General features: G+C 54.9%; 1 protein-coding gene across 4 annotated transcripts in view; it reads right to left on the bottom strand.

The window, feature by feature from the left end:
• NEK6 (NIMA related kinase 6) overlaps positions 1-16,856 on the bottom strand; it is an 88,593-nt gene that overhangs the window by 16,678 nt on the left and 55,059 nt on the right. For all 4 annotated transcript variants that reach the window (XM_055400933.2, XM_055400932.2, XM_055400934.2 and 1 more), the window contains exons 5-7: positions 14,716-14,826; positions 10,720-10,828; positions 9,531-9,638 (exon numbers count right to left, since the gene is read on the bottom strand). In XM_055400933.2, the coding sequence (XP_055256908.1) occupies positions 9,531-9,638; positions 10,720-10,828; positions 14,716-14,826 (328 nt within the window). The remainder of the gene's footprint in view (positions 1-9,530; positions 9,639-10,719; positions 10,829-14,715; positions 14,827-16,856) is intronic.

The raw sequence follows: 16,856 nt of genomic DNA on the forward strand, positions 1-16,856 counted from the left end.
GGTTTTTCCCATGGCCATGTATGGATGTGAGAGTTGGACTGTGAAGAAAGCTGATCGCCGAAGATTGCTTTTGAACTGTGGTGCTGGAGAAGACTCTTGAGAGTCCCTTGTACTGCAAGGAGGTCAAACCAGTCCATTCTAAAGGAGATCAATCCTGGGTGTTCATTGGAAGGACTGATGCTAAAGCTGAAACTCCAATACTGTGGCCACCTCATGCGACGAGTTGACTCACTGGAAAAGAGTCTGATGCTGGGAGGGATTGGGGGTGGGAGGAGACGGGGACGACAGAAAATGAGATGGCTGGATGGCATCACCGACTCGATGGACATGAGTTTGAGTGAGCTCCAGGAGTTGGTGATGGACAGGGAGGCCTGGCATGCTGTGATTCATGGGGTCGCAAAGAGTTGGACACGACTGAGCGACTGAACTGAACTGAACCAGATATAAGGGGGGAAAGGCAAATATATCCTAATGAGATTTGTACTTTCTTCTAAAATGCCAGGACTGCATACTCCATCCATTCATCTGTCTTTCCATTCATGCATCATCCCTCCGTCTGTCCATCCATCAGCATCCAATGTTAACTGAGCCCTGATGCTCTGCTGGACCCTCCCAGGTGTGGGTCTATCAGTAGGTAGTGAGTTTCCTGTTCCAGCACGTGTCCAGGAGGAGGCAGCTGAACAAGGAAAGAGTCGACTGACCAATGGCTGTAACCAGATCACCTGAAAGAGGTCGCTAAAAATCTGGAACCCTGGCCCAACTCCAGGCCTGTGGGACCAGAAGCTCCAGGGCTGGAACTTGGGCCCCTGCATCTCCCACAACCTCCTGGAGAGTATCATACAACTGAGAGGAGCTCTGCAGCCTCCCACACTGGCCCTCCTTTCAGCTGCTCAGAAACGCTGTGGAGCCATGAATCCACCAAGTGCTAACTGAGGGAAGTGTGGCCTGTTCCCTGATCCAGGGGAGGGGCCTCTGCATCTTAAAGTTGGGGTGCTCTGCCTCACTGGAGGGCTCTTCAAACTACAAAGCTGCAGGGGGTGAACACAGCACCTCTTTCCTGTTGTGACAGCTTTTCCAGGGAATGAAGTCTGTAAAACTCTACTTTTATGTCCACAGTAAGTGCCCGGACATTATGAAAGATAATGCACAACCTGCATGAATTTTATTAAAGATAAAATGAGAGACTTCAAAGAAGTTCCAAGCTTGCAGCAGGCCCTGGAGAAGTGACCCCGACCCCCAGGGGTTCTGGAGGAGCGAGGGAGAAGCTAACAGGGGGAGGAGCCTCCGCAGGCAGTGGCCCTAAACGCAAGGCGGGGACCTCCGTGGGCACTTTCAGCGGCAGAGCAGTGACACAGCCTTCGCAGAAACGCTCAGATGCAGAAAGCGCACAGCCAGGGTCTCAAATCCCCTGCCAGCAATCTCCCCATCAGCCCCGCAGCCCCCAGCCCTGCCCCCGCCCTCCCCTCCAGGGACGGAGCTCTGCATATGAAAGAGGAACCCAACAGACCCTGACCTTCCCCGCGTCTTCACCTAGAACTCCCAGATTTCAAACCCGGCAGATATCAGAGGAGAACGCAGGACCTCAAAGCGGAGGCTGATTAAAGGGCCCCGCTTCCCGAGATGCGCCACTCCTGTCAAAACAAACTTTGCCGTGTTTTGAAATGCTCACGGTGTTTGAAACATGTTCATTAGATATGAAAAAGGCAAAGATTTCACATGAAGGGGAGGCTGGCATCTGTGGGCTGCACTTCTTCCCCAGATGGTGGTTTTGAAAACGGCTGGGAAAAGGGGGTGAGGGCGCTGACACGCATCCCCAGAGCGGCACCCCAGCCAGGCCTGGACCCGTTGCAGCCGCTGGCAAGCAGAGAACCGGACCCTGTCTCTCTGCCTCCAGTGGAACATGGGGTGAACTCAATGGTCTGTGGGGTCCTCCCCGCCACATTCTGGAACCCTGGTCTCTGTCTCAGAAAAATGGGGATAGTTTGAACTCCTGGCACACGGACAGGAGGAAGCAACAGCTTTGGGAAGGCTCTGCTTCTGCAACCCCGAGGGCTGGGCAATGGAGGCGGGTGGTCCAAGCAAAGGAGGGCTGGGGGTGCCCAAGAGGGCAGGTGAGGACCAGACTCCTCTGTGCTGCACGAAGCCCCGACCCCTGAAACTCCCTCCCTGCCCCCCAACATCGATCAGGCCTCACTTCCTGACGGGGCTCCCCTCCCCGCCGGCCCCCTGGCCACTGTCCTAGCTGCTGCACCTCATCTGGACAATGGTTTGACTTAGCCCCCCTGCCCTGCCCATTCTCACCGCCCCCACCCCCACAACCTGAACCCCAAAGCAGGCACCATGTCTCTGACTCAGGCCGATGGCTTCTCATCCCTCGAGAGAAAAGCCAGGTCCTCGGCTTCTGGGGCCTCTCCAAACTCTCCCCGCTCCACCCAACACCGGGACGCAACACATGAACACCCTGTCCGTATGCCAGCATTTGTCACCACGTCCTCCTAAGTTACCAGCCAACCTGAGTCAGGCCACACTCAGCCCTCCCGAGAAGCAGCCATGATGATGAAACACTGTACTTCTACCAGTGTCGACTTGATTCCAGATTGTTTCAGTTCACTTCAGTCGCTCAGTCGTGTCTGACTCTCTGGGACACCATGAATCACAGCACACCAGGTCTCCCTGTCCATCACCAGCTCTGGGAGTTCACTCAAACTCATGTCCATCGAGTCGGTGATGCCATTCAGCCATCTCATTCTCTGTCGTCCACTTCTCATCCTGCCCCCAATCCCTCCCAGCATCAGAGTCTTTTCCAGTGAGTCAACTCGTCGCATGAGGTGGCCAAAGTATTGCAGTTTCAGCTTTAGCATCAGTCCTTCCAATGAACACCCAGGATTGATTTCCTTTGGAATGGACTGGTTGGATCTCCTTGCAGTACAAGGGACTCTCAAGAGTCTTCTCCAGCACCACAGTTCAAAAGCATCAATTCTTCGGCGATCAGCTTTCTTCACAGTCCAACTCTCACATCCATACATGACCACGGGAAAAACCATAGCCTTGACTAGACGGACCTTGGTTGGCAAAGTAATGTCTCTGCTTTTTAATATACTATCTAGGTTGGTCTTAACTTTCCTTCCAAGGAGTAAGCGTCTTTTAATTTCCTGGCTGCAATCAGCATCTGCAGTGATTTTGGAGCCCCAAAAAATAAAGTCTGACATTGTTTCCACTGTTTCCCCATCTATTTCCCATGAAGTGATGGGACCAGATGCCATGATCTTCGTTTTCTGAATGTTGAGCTTCAAGCCAAACTTTTCACTCTCCTCTTTCACTTTCATCAAGAGGCCTTTGAGTTCCTCTTCACTTTCTGCCATAAGGGTAGTGTCATCTGCATATCTGAGGTTATCGATATTTCTCCGGGCAATCTTGATTCCAGCTTGTGCTTCTTCCAGCCCAGCGTTCCTCATGATGTACTCTGCATATAAGTTAAATAAGCAAGGTGACAATATACAGCCTTGACGGGCTCCTTTTCCTATTTGGAACCAGTCTGTTGTTCCATGTACAGTTCTGACTGTTGCTTCCTGACCTGCATACAGGTTTCTCAAGAGGCAGGTCAGGTGGTCTGGTATTCCCATCTCTTTCAGAATGTTCCACAGTTTATTGTGATCCACACAGTCAAAGGCTTTGGCATAGTCAATGAAGCAGAAATAGATGTTTTTCTGGAACTCTCTTGCTTTCTCCATGATCCAGTGGATGTTGGCAATTTGATCTCTGGTTCCTCTGACTTTTCTAAAACCTGCTTGAACATCTGGGAGTTCATGGTTCACATATTGCTGAAGCCTGGCTTGGAGAATTTTGAGCATGACTTTACTAGCGTGTGAGATGAGTGCAATTGTGCGGTAGTTTGAGCATTCTTTGGCATTGCCTTTCTTTGGGATTGGAATGAAGACTGACCTTTTCCAGTCCTGTGGCCACTGTTGAGTTTTCCAAATTTGCTGGCATATGAGTGCAGCACTTTCACAGCATCATCTTTCAAGATTTGAAATAGCTCAACTGGAATTCCATCACCTCCACTAGCTTTGTTCGTAGTGATGCTTTCTACGGCCCACTTGATTTCACATTCCAAGATGTCTGGCTCTAGGTCAGTGATCACGTTATCATGACTATCTTGGTCGTGAAGATCTTTTTTGTACAGTTCTTCTGTGTATTCTTGCCACCTCTTCTTAATATCTTCTGCTTCTGTTAGGTCCATACCATTTCTGTCCTTTATCGAGCCCATCTTTGCATGAAATGTTCCCTTGGAATCTCTAATTTTCTTGAAGAGATCTCTTGTTTTTCCTATTCTGTTGTTTTCCTCTCTTTCTTTGCATTGATCGCTGAGGAAGGCTTTCTTATCTCTCCTTGCTATTCTTTGGAACTCTGCATTCAGATGCTTATATCTTTCCTTTCCTCCTTTGCTTTTCGCTTCTCTTCTTTTCACAGCTATTTGTAAGGCCTCCTCAGACAGCCATTTTGCTTTTTTTGCATTTCTTTTCCATGGGGATGGTCTTGGTCCCTATCTCCTGTACAATGTCACGAACCTCCATCCAGAGTTCATCAGTTCAGTTCAGTTCAGTCGCTCAGTCGTGTCCGACTCTCCGCGACCCCATGAATCACAGCACACCAGGCCTCCCTGTCCATCACCAACTCCCGGAGTACACTCAAATTCATGTCCACAGAGTCGGTGATGCCATCCAGCCATCTCATTCTCCGTCGTCCCCTTCTCCTCCCGCCCCCAACCTTTCCCAGCATCAGAGTCTTTTCCAGTGAGTCAACTCGTCGCATGAGGTGGCCAAAGTATTGCAGTTTCAGCTTTAGCATCAGTCCCTCCAATGAACATCCAGGATTGATCTCCTTTAGAATGGACTGGTTGGATCTCCTTGCAGTATAAGGGACTCTCAAGAGTCTTCTCCAACACCACAGTTCAAAAGTATCGATTCTTCGGCGATCAGCCTTCTTCACAGTCCAACTCTCACATCCATACATCAGACACTCTATTTATCAGATCTAGTCCCTTAAATCTATTCCTCACTTCCACTGTATAATCATAAGGGATTTGATTTAGGTCATATCTGAATGGTCTAGTGGTTTTCCCTACTTTCTTCAATTTAAGTCTGAGTTTGGCAATAAGGAGTTCATGATCTGAGCCACATCAGCTCCTGGTCTTGTTTTTGCTAACTGTATAGAGCTTCTCCATCTTTGGCTGCAAAGAATATAATCAATCACATTTCGGTGTTGACCATCTGGTGATGTCCATGTGTGGGGTCTTCTCTTGTGTTGTTGGAAGAGGGTGTTTGCTATAACCAGTGCGTTCTCTTGGCAAAACTCTATTAGCCTTTGCCCTGCTTCATTCCGTGCTCCAAGGCCAAATTTATCCCTACAAATATCTGTCTACTGGTAGTTCCCCCGTGGAGGATCGCTAACAGATCTCTGCCAGACTACACGGCACCCCGCATTCCCAAGTATCAGGGGCTCATCCCAAGATGACTCAGGAAGCCTTGGACCGGAACTCTCCCGTGGCCGCACCTCACCCGGCAGGTGACCATGCCCCCCGCCTGCCACGTGGCCCCGCCCACCACGTGGCCACGCCCCCACTGCCACATGGCTCTGGTTGGCGCACCACCCATCAACGCAAAGGTGCTCACCTCACTGTACCTGGGCTTCCCTCCCTATTAATGAGTTCTGAGGATTCCCACCTCCCTGGGCAGCTGGAGCACTAAGCAAGGTACCAAACCACCTGGGACATGAAGCTGCTTTGCCTGGTGGTGAAGATGCTAAACGCATTTTCCAGCCCCAAAAGGCCTCTCCAGCCCCTGCTTGCCCGGGGACCACAGGGAGATGGCAGCACTGCTCTGAGCCCCCGTTTTCTCATCTGTCAAAAGAAGATTTGAAGCCGCACTGGACCACATTTTTAAGATGCAACATGTTTTTCAAACACCCTTTAAACCTTGTCTTCTTTGTTAACACACCTCCTTGGTCAGTTTAGTGACTTCAGAAAACGGAAATAAAGCCCCTGGGAGGGGCCAAGGCAGCTCCAGGTCCCCAGTGGACCCTTGCTCCCCAGGCACAGCTGAATCAGAGAGCCCAGCACTGTGCCTGCACACAGTGGGTCCGCTGCGTACCGTTCTGCCTGCCCCCCCAACACAGTGCCACCCTGGGTCTGTCTGGGAACCCCCTGAGAGCAGGGGAGGCTGTATCACCTCATGTTCCCATAACCTCACGTCTCCCACCCAGCCCAAGACCAGGGCATTCGGCCTGGGGAAAGAAGGAAGGATTTATGTATGCCCCACAGCCAGGCCAGGGGTCGGTGACATGGAAAACGGCCTGACCGTTTCCATGGGTACATGACAAGGGTCTCCCCCAACTGGACCTGTCTTCTCCAGCCCCCCGAAAGGCAGGGTGGGGCACGGTACTGGCCTGGATGTGAGCCTGCCTAACCTCCCACCCTGATCCCAGCCCGAGGCCATCGGGTCTCACTGCAGAGCGGGCAGGGCCTGCTCTCCCAGCCCCACAATTTGTCTTGCAGCTGCTGCCGTTGCTCGGAGCGAGACACTTGCTTGTAGCTTGTGAGCTGTGTGTAGGCAAATCTTTCATTTTTCTTTCATTATGCCGGCGTGTACTGTCACTTAATTTTTATGTATGCAATCCTTCCTGACAAATATGATCTGCTGCCTGGTAATTCGTCTGACGCTCATTCTGTTCCGTGCTCTAATTACGGCTCCTATTCCTGACACCGAGGCAGCCGCTCTGCCACCGCTGGGTACCGCACCTGTCAGCCTGGCCATGGCATGACTAATGCCCTTTCATGCCAGCCTCGTGTTAGCAAATATGGAGGCGGGGAGGGGGCTGGGGGAGGAGACGGCAGGAGGAGATGGGATTTGCATAAGCCCTACCCTGGGTCAGCAGCCTCTGGAGACAAGGTGGTTGCTGGGGCAACGTGACTGCCTCGGAACATCCCCCACATAGTAGGTGCACAGACAGGCAACGGCTGCATAATTCATACCCACGCACGGGTGTGAGGGAGGCTCTGCCCCCCAAGTCCTTCCTGAGTCACGAGGCACCTGCAATTAGAGCAGCCTTCTGCCCCGCTGAATGCGTGTACGAGACAGCTGTTTGTGGAACCTCGTTATGGAAGGGGGTCTTTCTCCTGGTCTCCGAGACGTCAGACCTGGGCTCTGGCTTGGCACTGTCGCCTTCGTGGGGCCTGGCCCTTAGTTCTGGCTGCAGGGCCTTGCCGAGCCCATGCGGGCCTCTCAGCTCGATGGGCACACGGCCCCAGGAGGGCTCCTTCCACCTACCACGAGGCCCAACAGCCGCTCAGAGGCTGTGGGAAGAGCCTGGCTTACCCGGGCAGCCTTTTCCCAAGTTCCAATTCCTTCTCATTAATATAATAAGTGCACCAGTCCAAGTCAATAAACTCACACTGTCGGACGAGCCCGCATTTCTGCCCGCTCCTAACGATGTGATCTTAACCAGCTCTGACTTGTGCCGCAGTCTTTTCCCCGGCGGGACAGAGGAGGGTTGGGACCTGACTGACAGGGGACAGGAGGCAGTGGCTTTAACTCTGCTCTTTGACGGTTTCCCTTGAATTTCTGGCCTTTCTGAAGCCCTTGCACCAGAGAGGTAAACAGTTCCAAGCTGACAAGACACAATGATTTTCCCAAAGAGAAGGATATAGGGGAGCGAGAAAGAGACGGCTTCCTCTCAGGTACGGGGAGTCGGTGGCCGAGCTCCGGAGGCAGATCCTTCCAGGGCCCCCGACCCTGGGCTCCTGGAAGAACCGGGCGCTGTACCGGGAGGGCCGCATCAGGGCCCGGCTCTGCCATCACAGAACTCAGAAGAGTCCCTCAAACTCCCTGGGTCTCAGATTCCTCATCAGCACAGAGGAAGGAGCCTATGGACCCTGACAACTGCTGGAGGCATGAACGAAGTATCGCCAACTCAAGGGTTGGCGGGTCCTTAAACATCCTTTCATTCTGACCTAACGGAAGAGCCACAGCGCACCAGCTGCTAAGGAGGCCGGGCCAGGGGTCCTCTGAGGTCAGATGGGGACGACGGTTTCAAAACAACCACACACACACACACACACTTCCACAGTCACACACACACTCACAGCCTCTCCAGTTCCCAGCTGGGAGCTGTTGATCTCTGAGTTAGCCTGTTTCTCCAGACTGCGTGCTATGCCCTGAGAGCCTCTAGCCATCAGGACCTGTATGAACAGTGACAGTTTCCACCAGGAAAGCGTGTCTTCCAGAAGGCTGCTGTGTGTCTCCTGGCACGCCGCAGGCTCTCAGGGATGTAGCGCCCAGGAAGACTGGAGATGCACTGGCTGGGCCACGGAGTGCGGGGGACACACATGGACAACAGAGCAGTGTTCAAGGGGCTCGGCCTGTGAACGGGACCAGCTCCCTCCTGTGGATGCGGCACCGCATGGGGAGGTGAGTCTCAGGCACCGTCCCCTGCAGACGCCACGACAAAGAGCCAGGAACTGCTGGGGGTCGGGGAAGTGCCCCTGCACCCTGCCCTGGCCTGAAATGTTCCCACGCAGCCCTGGTCACAGCACCCAGGGGACCCTACTTCTGTGTTCCACACACACTGGGGACTTCACTGGTTTCTAATCAAATGTAAAATTCTCTAGCAGTCCAAGTTTCGCATTTGCTCACATATCTGGAGAAGGAAATGGCAACCCACTCCAGTACTCTTGCCTGGAAAATCCCATGGACAGGGAAGCCTGGTAGGCTACAGTCCATGGGGTCGCAAAGAGTCGGACACGACTGAGCGACTTCACTCACTCACTCACATATTGGGATTATGAAGCTGACAGTGCTTAACATGACCTGAAACACACATCTGACCTCCAAGTCTCCTCCGGTGTCCGGCGCTCAGAGCCCCCGCACCCCTGGGATGCTGTTCCCACTGAGCTCAGCCTTCGAGGCCCCGCCTGCCTTCCTTGCCACCCACAGGCCCTCGACCCTCCCCACGCCATGCTTTCCTCCATTGCTCACCAGCTCCTAGGCACTCCCCAACACTTCAGCTACAAAGTCACCTCCACCATGTAAGCACTAGGCTCCTGCAGCTTTGAAACTGCCGGTTTAAAAGCCAAAAGCTGTAAACAGCCCAAACTTCCCCAGCAGGAGGAACAGGCTGAATGTACATGAATGAATGAAGTGTCACGATCTCACGTGTTGGCGGGTCCTTGAACATCCTTTTGTTCTGACCTGACAGAGGAGCCACGGTGCACCAGCTGCTAGGGAGGCCGGGCCAGGGGTCCTCCAGGGTCAGATGGGGACGAGAGCTTCAAAACCACCACACCCACACAGCCACACACCCACACACGATGGGACACCATGCAGCAATGAGAAAAACGGCATGGTGGTCTCTGCGACCACGGAGCCACACCTCCCTATCCCTAAGACACGAGCTTGTGAGGATACGGGTGGTCCCATCTCCCCACGTCATCCAGGACCTTGGGGGTCGCTGGGGTGTGAACGGCCTGTCCTTACCTAGGGAGTGGGCCGCGGTGGTCTCTGAGCTGAAGAAGCGGCCCAGGCCAAGGTCACCCAGCTTCACGATGCCCGTGGCCGTGATGAACACATTGGCAGGCTTGATGTCTGTAGGGGAACGACAGGGGGGTTGGTGTGGGGTCTGAGGTGAGGCTGCCTGGTGGCGAGGGGAAGAAGGGAGGAGGCGGCCTGGGGGTGGGCAGAGAGTGGGGCCCTTCAGGTGACGGGGGTTTAGTCCCCAGTCCTGCTCTCTCAGGGCAAGGCCCTGGCCCTGTCTCTGCCCAGCTGTGGGACTTTGAGAAACGTAACCTCAGTTTCCTCATCTGTAAGATGGGTCTAACTTCACTACAGCCCAGGGCTGCTGTGAGGTCTAGGAGTGTAGGCATTTTTGTGCTCTTGTTTCTTCTTTTACAGCAGAGCAGGTATTCCATGCAGGTCTGTATAACAGATGAAGGGGGCACTCGGGGAGGTAACCTGTGCTGTTCCCCAGTCACCAGGGCAGTGCCTCACACACAGCAGACACTGATAAATGCAGGCAAAATGAACAAACGGAGGAATCAGTGAAGTCACCTAGCTAAAGCACACAGCACTCTGCTGGGCACCTAATAGGCTCTTTCCTCACCGTTTAGGATGATGTCAGCTCTCAGAAACACTCACCTCCTCTGTCCAGCAAACTCCTACTAAGACTTCAAAGCCCAGATGAAAAGTTCCCTTTTCCGGGATGATTTCCCTGCCCTCGCAGGCAGAACTGGCAGCAGTACCGGAACTAGCCATGACTTCCCTGCCAGTCTCTCCACCCACCCTATCCTCGCTGCAGCCCCCTCTTGCTGGCTCTGGGTGGGTTTCAGGGATTGGAGATTATGTGCTGAGCATGGCCCCTGTTCCTGAGGTCCCTGTAACTACATGGCACTTGGTGCTCTCACCTTGGGGAGGCCCCTGACAGGGGCACAAGGTCCGGGGTGCCGTCAAGCCTGAGGCCTCCCGCTCCCATTCTCTGACCCTGTAAGGACAGGTGAGATGCTGGCCACCCACCAGATGGGGATACAAGGCGGTTGCCCCTCCTCAGGCTGTCCCGAGGAGCCGGGAGGAGCCGAGGGGAAGGCTGTGTCCTGCGGCCCCCTAACCCTAACCCTGACCCCGACCCTAACCCTAAATCCTGACCCCGACCCCGACCCCAACCGGCATGTACCACGGTGCATGACCCGGCGGGAGTGCATGTGCTCCACGGCGCTGCAGAGCTGCACGAAGTACTTCCACACGGTCCTCTCTGGGATGAGCCGCTTCTGCTTCTTGAAGTACTGCGGAGGGGGAGACAGACACACGGACAGGCTTGGGTGACAGGCCTGGGAGGGCCACTGTAGGGTCCCGGCTCCAGGGGTCACGTGTCTACCCCCAGCACCAGCATGGGGCTCCCTGAAGGTGGGGCTGGCCTGGCCAGAGGGCATGTCTTGACAGCTTCGCTGAAGGGATGCTGGGACTACATCTTAAAGGCCGCTCTCTATGACCCTTTACCTGGAGTCTTCTGGACACACGTCCAAGTCCTCCCACACTGCCCAACAGGGATTAATTCCTTGCAGGAGTGACTGGTGTGGGGTCTCTGCCCTGGGCCTGGCCCAGCCCAGGATGGGGGCACCCAAGACCTGCTTGGTGGTTAAATCCCAGCTCCCTTCCTGGGAGCCAGCACATGTATCATGAACAAGTGTGGCAAGGACCTCCAGGAAGCGGGCTTGACAGTCTCAAATGGACCTTCCAGTTTCAACAGGCACAACCTACTTTGCTGCCTGGAAAATCATAGTTAACACTCCAGAAAAAAAAAAAAAAGCAAAAACAAAAGTCTATAACCCAAAACCTACCCAGGCTGCACTGAGAGACCTGTAAGTAACCAAAGGTCCTGAAAGAGCTCAACCAACCAGGAACATGCCCTCGTCTACTGTTCAGATCAGCATCCTTCCAGGGGGAGCTCCTGTGGGCCAGGCCCGTAGGGGTCGGGGACATAATTCACCCACCCATCATTTGGAACCTAGTTTTTGTTCACTTAGAGCAACCATCTTTTTCCAAAGCAGCCAGAGGTGAAGACTTGGCCCATGTGTCAGGGCAGCCACACTGGCACAGGGGAGATCCAGGACACACTTGTGGCCTGAGGTAGGAGGCGGGACTCGAGCTAACCTCTGCTAAGCACCTGCCATGTGCAGTCTGGGTAGGTTTGGGGTTATAGACTTTTGTTTTTGGGTGCTGGGCCCCACAGTGATGGCTGCACCCATCTCACAGATGGGGAAACTGAGGGCCACACAGGAGCAGTAAGGGGCAGAGTTACAACAGCTCAACCTGGGAAGCCCAAGCTCTTAACCCACTTCTAATGGTACCAGTAACCACCTGATGAAGGCCTAAGGTCAGAGAGGTTCAGGAACTTGCCCAGGGTCATCCAGCAGGGGCAGCAGAGCTGGGACAGGACGTGGACACCTCCAACCTTGGGACAGTCATAGCGGGAAGCCCCTGGACTGGCTCTAAAGCCCCATGAGGCTCTTCCAAGGCTCCATTCTGGGAGGGGACCTCATGTGTCAGCTGCCCCTGGCTCCCGGCACAGAGCCCCCCCAGGACCACCTAAGGGCTCCAGGGTGGGCTGCGCTGCGGTGTTATTTGTGCCCTGATGTTAGCTAATCCTCATTATAGCATTTAAATGGGGACGTGAGCGGCTGTGCGTGGTGATTTTCTAAATGTCACGTCCTATTGGTGCGGGTGACATTTAGCAGGAAGGCACGGCGTCTCTGGTGGGTTCTGGGGTGGCAGCAGCTCCCGGCTTCACCATCCATTGTAAATAACGCCGGCACGTGGCCCTGGCGGTGCTGCTTGGCTCTGGAGGCTGGGGCCTTTGGGACGGAGGGTCTGTTGGCCAGCCGCCTCCCTGTCAGGCCAGGACTCAGTGTGGCCCCAGGCTGAGCCCTGCCTAGGCCCCCGTTCCCTCCAAAAGCCGGACACAGCTAGAGAGCAGGAAAGGCCAGAGAAACAGCTGCTCCCAGGCCCCGAGCACTGTGCTGGGTGCATTACAGATGGGAAATTGAGGTACAGGGAGCTGCCCAGGTCATCCCGCAGGTGTGTCTGAGCCTGGGCCCAGGGTCTTCCTACTGCCTTGCCTTGCCTGTCTGAGCGGCTCTGCCTGCAGGGCCACAGACTCAGCAGGGGAAGGGGAGGGTGAGGAGCCCTTGACAGAGGGAGGGAGGTGCCAGGCCATGTGAGGAGGAGGGCTCCTGAGACAGGAAGGCCTGAAGCACCTGGAAGCTGGGCCACCGCCCCAGAAACCAAGGATATGAGTAACCGACTTGAACCCTGGGTCAGGGTTGGCCCAAGGGAAGCCGGGGTGAGGGGAGGCACCACTCTAGGCCAGGTACAAAGGATGCTGGATGCCACCACGCCTCCCTCCTGTCTCTTCTGGCTGGAAGGAGCTTGCATCCAGGCCCTGCAGCTCCCGCGCGGCCCTCCCCGATGAGGCCCCCATGACAGTGGTGGAAACTGAGGTTCAGGAAGGGGAGGGATCTATAATTTGCTCAGAGCCTCAAACTCCCCACCGTCTGACTCCAGCCCCCTCCATGAACTAAGAGGCTGTGAGGGAGTCTGAGGGCCACGGGGGCTGACAGGGTGCAGCACCCTGACCAGACAAAGTGCTTTGTCTGGGCTTCCATCCCTCTGGGCTCTGGCACAAGCTGTAGGTCTCCCCTCAGGTCTCTGCTAACATGTCACCTCCAGGAAGCTTTCCCAGCTAACGTGTCACCTCCTCCAGGAAGCCGTCCCTGGCTCCCACAGACCCTGAACTTGGCTTGTTCACGGCTGCTCATGACTGCTTGTTCACAGCTCTGCTCTCCCATCAGAAGGCGAGCTCCCTGAGGGCCGTGCCTAGGCCAGCAGCATGGGGGTGGGCACAGAGCGGGTCTGGATGCATGGTGTTCAGTGAGAGAATGACACAGGAAGGAGAAAAAGAGTGGGGGGAGCGAGGGAGAAGTGAGATGTGATATAGCACATCTGTTTCCACCAGGGATCTGTGTGGAGATTAACATCCCTGCAAACGCATTAATATGTCAACGAAAGTATAAAAGCAGGTGATAACAGCTCAAGTAATGCTGCTTCCCAGAGACGCCCGTATTCCTCGGAGCCAAATTTCAGAAGAGCAGGCACCGAGCAATGACTCAATCCCCAGTGCCTGGTGGGAAAGACAGAGCGTCTATGACCGTCTGCAGTATGGCTGGGAGCAGGGTTGGGGCTCGAGCATGGCCCAGCCTGGCTCAGGGACAGATTGGGCTCAGGGGAGGAGCGATGCAGGCCCGCCAACACGGTCTGTGGATGAGGGTCCAGCCAGCCGGGGAGTGAGGACCTTGAAGGAGGAGGGTGAGTGGAGCTGAGAGCGCCGGCCCAGGGATCCCACTTAAGAGACTGTGCTACCGCAGGCAGGTGACAAAACCTCTCTGAGTCTCGCTATTTAAGGATAGCGTGGACTCAGTGAGAGGTGTATGCTCAGCACGGCTGTTGCCTGCAGTGGGTGCCCCATCGGTGGAGCTGTGATGGTCCCCATGTCCAGGCTCATGCAGACCCAGTCCTGGGCTCAAGGCTTAGGGGGATAAACAGGCAGTCTGGGGGCTGCCTGTGGGTCTTGGCAGGTTGCTCAAAATTTCTGAGATCCTTGACCTCGGCCATTATATGGGAGGGAAGATGTCTCTTAAGGGCTGAGGGGCTCAGGAAGGTCCCCTGGGGATGATGCCACCGGAGGGCCACTGGAAGCAAAGACCTGGGCCACAGGCACGGGTCTGTCCCCATGTTGCTGGGGATCCTCAGGTAACTCTTCCAACCTCTCTGGGCTTAGTTTTCCCATCTATAAAATGAGGCAGAAGATACTTTCCCAGATTCTGAGACCTGGGGTCTGACCTACAGGGGGTTGTGTGGCCATGAGCCCATGGGTGGGCTGGGGTGGTGAGGGACCGCAGATGGGTCTTTTCTGCCTGTGGCTGACCTTCTCCCAGCAAGTGTGGACGGGACCATAGCTGAGGCCTCTGGGCATCAGCAAAGGGGGGCCGGGGGCGAGTGTCCTTGAGTGGCTGCCTCTGCCTGAGGCCAGAGCACTGGGGAATCTGGGCTGAGGTTGGGGGGCACCTGACCTGGGAAGCCCTAGAGACCCAGCTCTCCCGCCAGGCACCCTCACCTTGATCATCTGTGATAGGTCGCCTGCGTCCGCCAGCTCCAGCACAATGTTCAGCTCATTGTCCTCGATGAATGAGTCCAAATACTTGATGATGTTTGGATGGTTCAGTTGCTGCCCGAAGAGAGAAAAAGAGGGAGATGGAGCCAGTGAGAGATGATACAGTTGGAGAGGCAAGTATCTGGGGGGAATGGCCTGCAGACCTGGGTGACACTGGGAAAGCCATTTTGCATCCCTGAGCCTCAGTGTCCCCCTCTGTAAAATGGGCATAATCTTTTACAGAGCAGCTGTGAAGATTACACGGGCTGATACCCCTGAAATGTCTACATGGTGACTGCTCACAGGTAAGACTCAACAGACACTGTGGAAATGACCCTTTTCTCCCTACTCTCCCTCCTCCTCTTCATCATCACCACCACCCAGGCCCCTCCAGGGTAGGGCCAGACCCCCACCACTCGACCTCTGTACTCAGTGGTCCTGGAATACTTGGAAGTGTCTACCTCCCTCCTTCTTCCTTCCCACTTTCTCAATTTCTGACCCACCCTTTGTGAAATCTTGAGAAAACATCATCCCCAGTGTGAGAGCTGCCCTGAGCATGGTGCTCAGTAATGAAACCCTGATTCTGGCCTGATCACTATGGCTCGTATGATCTCTGGACAGGACCATGCCCCACTGGCCAGAAGTCAGCCCCTGCTTGGCTGACAGGAGACCCTGGCATTCCTTATAACTGAAACTACACCGAAATGACTCCAGGATCTAGGGAAGGCAGAGGGACTCAAATATTCTGCCACAATATGGTCAGCCCGTCCAGCGGGGGTCCCACCCAGAGGCCACTTGAAAGCACATTTTCCCAAAGGCCCAGAAAGTGCTGCGTGAGGGGCATGTATCTATGCTGTGTATCACTGTCCCGCCCCCGCCTGGCAGCCTCTCACATGAACGATGCCGCCCAGTGGCCCCTCTGAGGACCGTGCTTCTTTCTGTTTTGTAGGAAACACCCCATGCCCTGGCACATCCTGTTGACTTCCCACGGGCAGGCTGGAGAGGTGGGTCACGTTCTGCAAAGGGGCTGGCCTGGCGGCAGAGGTTATAACCATGGCAATGGGGGCTGCCTCTGACCAGCTGCTACACTGAGTCCTTCCAATGCATCTTCTTGCTAATTCCACGACAACATCTCTGAAGACAGCACTCTCGTCATCAACCCCTTAGACAGATGAGAAAACCAAGGCCCCAAGTGGTCAGCAGCTTACCCATGGCCCCAAAGCTAGTGAGCAAGGGATGTATCTGCCTGCGAAGCCCATAGCTGACTGCACTCAGTGGCACTGCAGCCTGGGGTAGGGTCAGAGACCCCGCACCAGGGAGGCCCAGGTCATGCCACCTGGGGCGGCCTCACCAAAGAGGCTGTGGTCACACAGTTCTGAGCCCAAGAACTAAACAGGCTGGCTCGGTGTGCAGACATGTACAATCCCTTACTCACGTGTGTAGCACATGTGTGTTCTTGGCCACAAGTAGGGAGCCAGGGGTGTGTGATCCAGACAGCCACTCCCCAAGGGCTGGGAAATCAGAGTGTCAGGGATCACAACTGGGTCCAACGTTAACCATTTAGTAAAACTTTCAAAATGTTATCTGAAGAGTATTTTAGGACCTGTGATGGCTGGAGTTAGGGATACCTCCCTACAAGCCTCTAGCCTCCCCCTTGGGACCCATCACAGCCAAGGGCCACCCCAGCGACCATCCACGACTCCCATATGGCCACGACACCTCGCTCTCAGCCACTATGGGGCTCCCCTTTTGTCCCCACATTCAAGTCTCACATGCTGATTATGGCATTCAAGTCCACCATGATCTGCACTCCCATCCATGCTGTCAGGGCTCCTGCAGCAGGCTCATCTCAGCCTTCTAGATTCTGAGACCAGGCCCTGGGCCCTGCACGATTTTCCCGGGGTCCTTGGGTCTGCCAGCATCACCCAACAGTCACCATCTGCTGCCTGTCTGTTCTCCCTCCTGCCTGGGAATCCCTGGGCGGTGGGACGGTGGGTGCCATGGTTGACTGTGCCAGTAGCCCCACTTTACAGGAAGCTGCCAAGTAAGCTCTCTATGTGGGGATAGAGGACACCAAGTCAGTGCTGACTGTGTGCTCTCCTGTG

This window comes from Moschus berezovskii, chromosome 11 (genome assembly GCF_049115385.1).
Source record: "Moschus berezovskii isolate FMDL1 chromosome 11, NW_MosBer_1.0, whole genome shotgun sequence".
NCBI classification, from domain to species: domain Eukaryota; kingdom Metazoa; phylum Chordata; class Mammalia; order Artiodactyla; family Moschidae; genus Moschus; species Moschus berezovskii.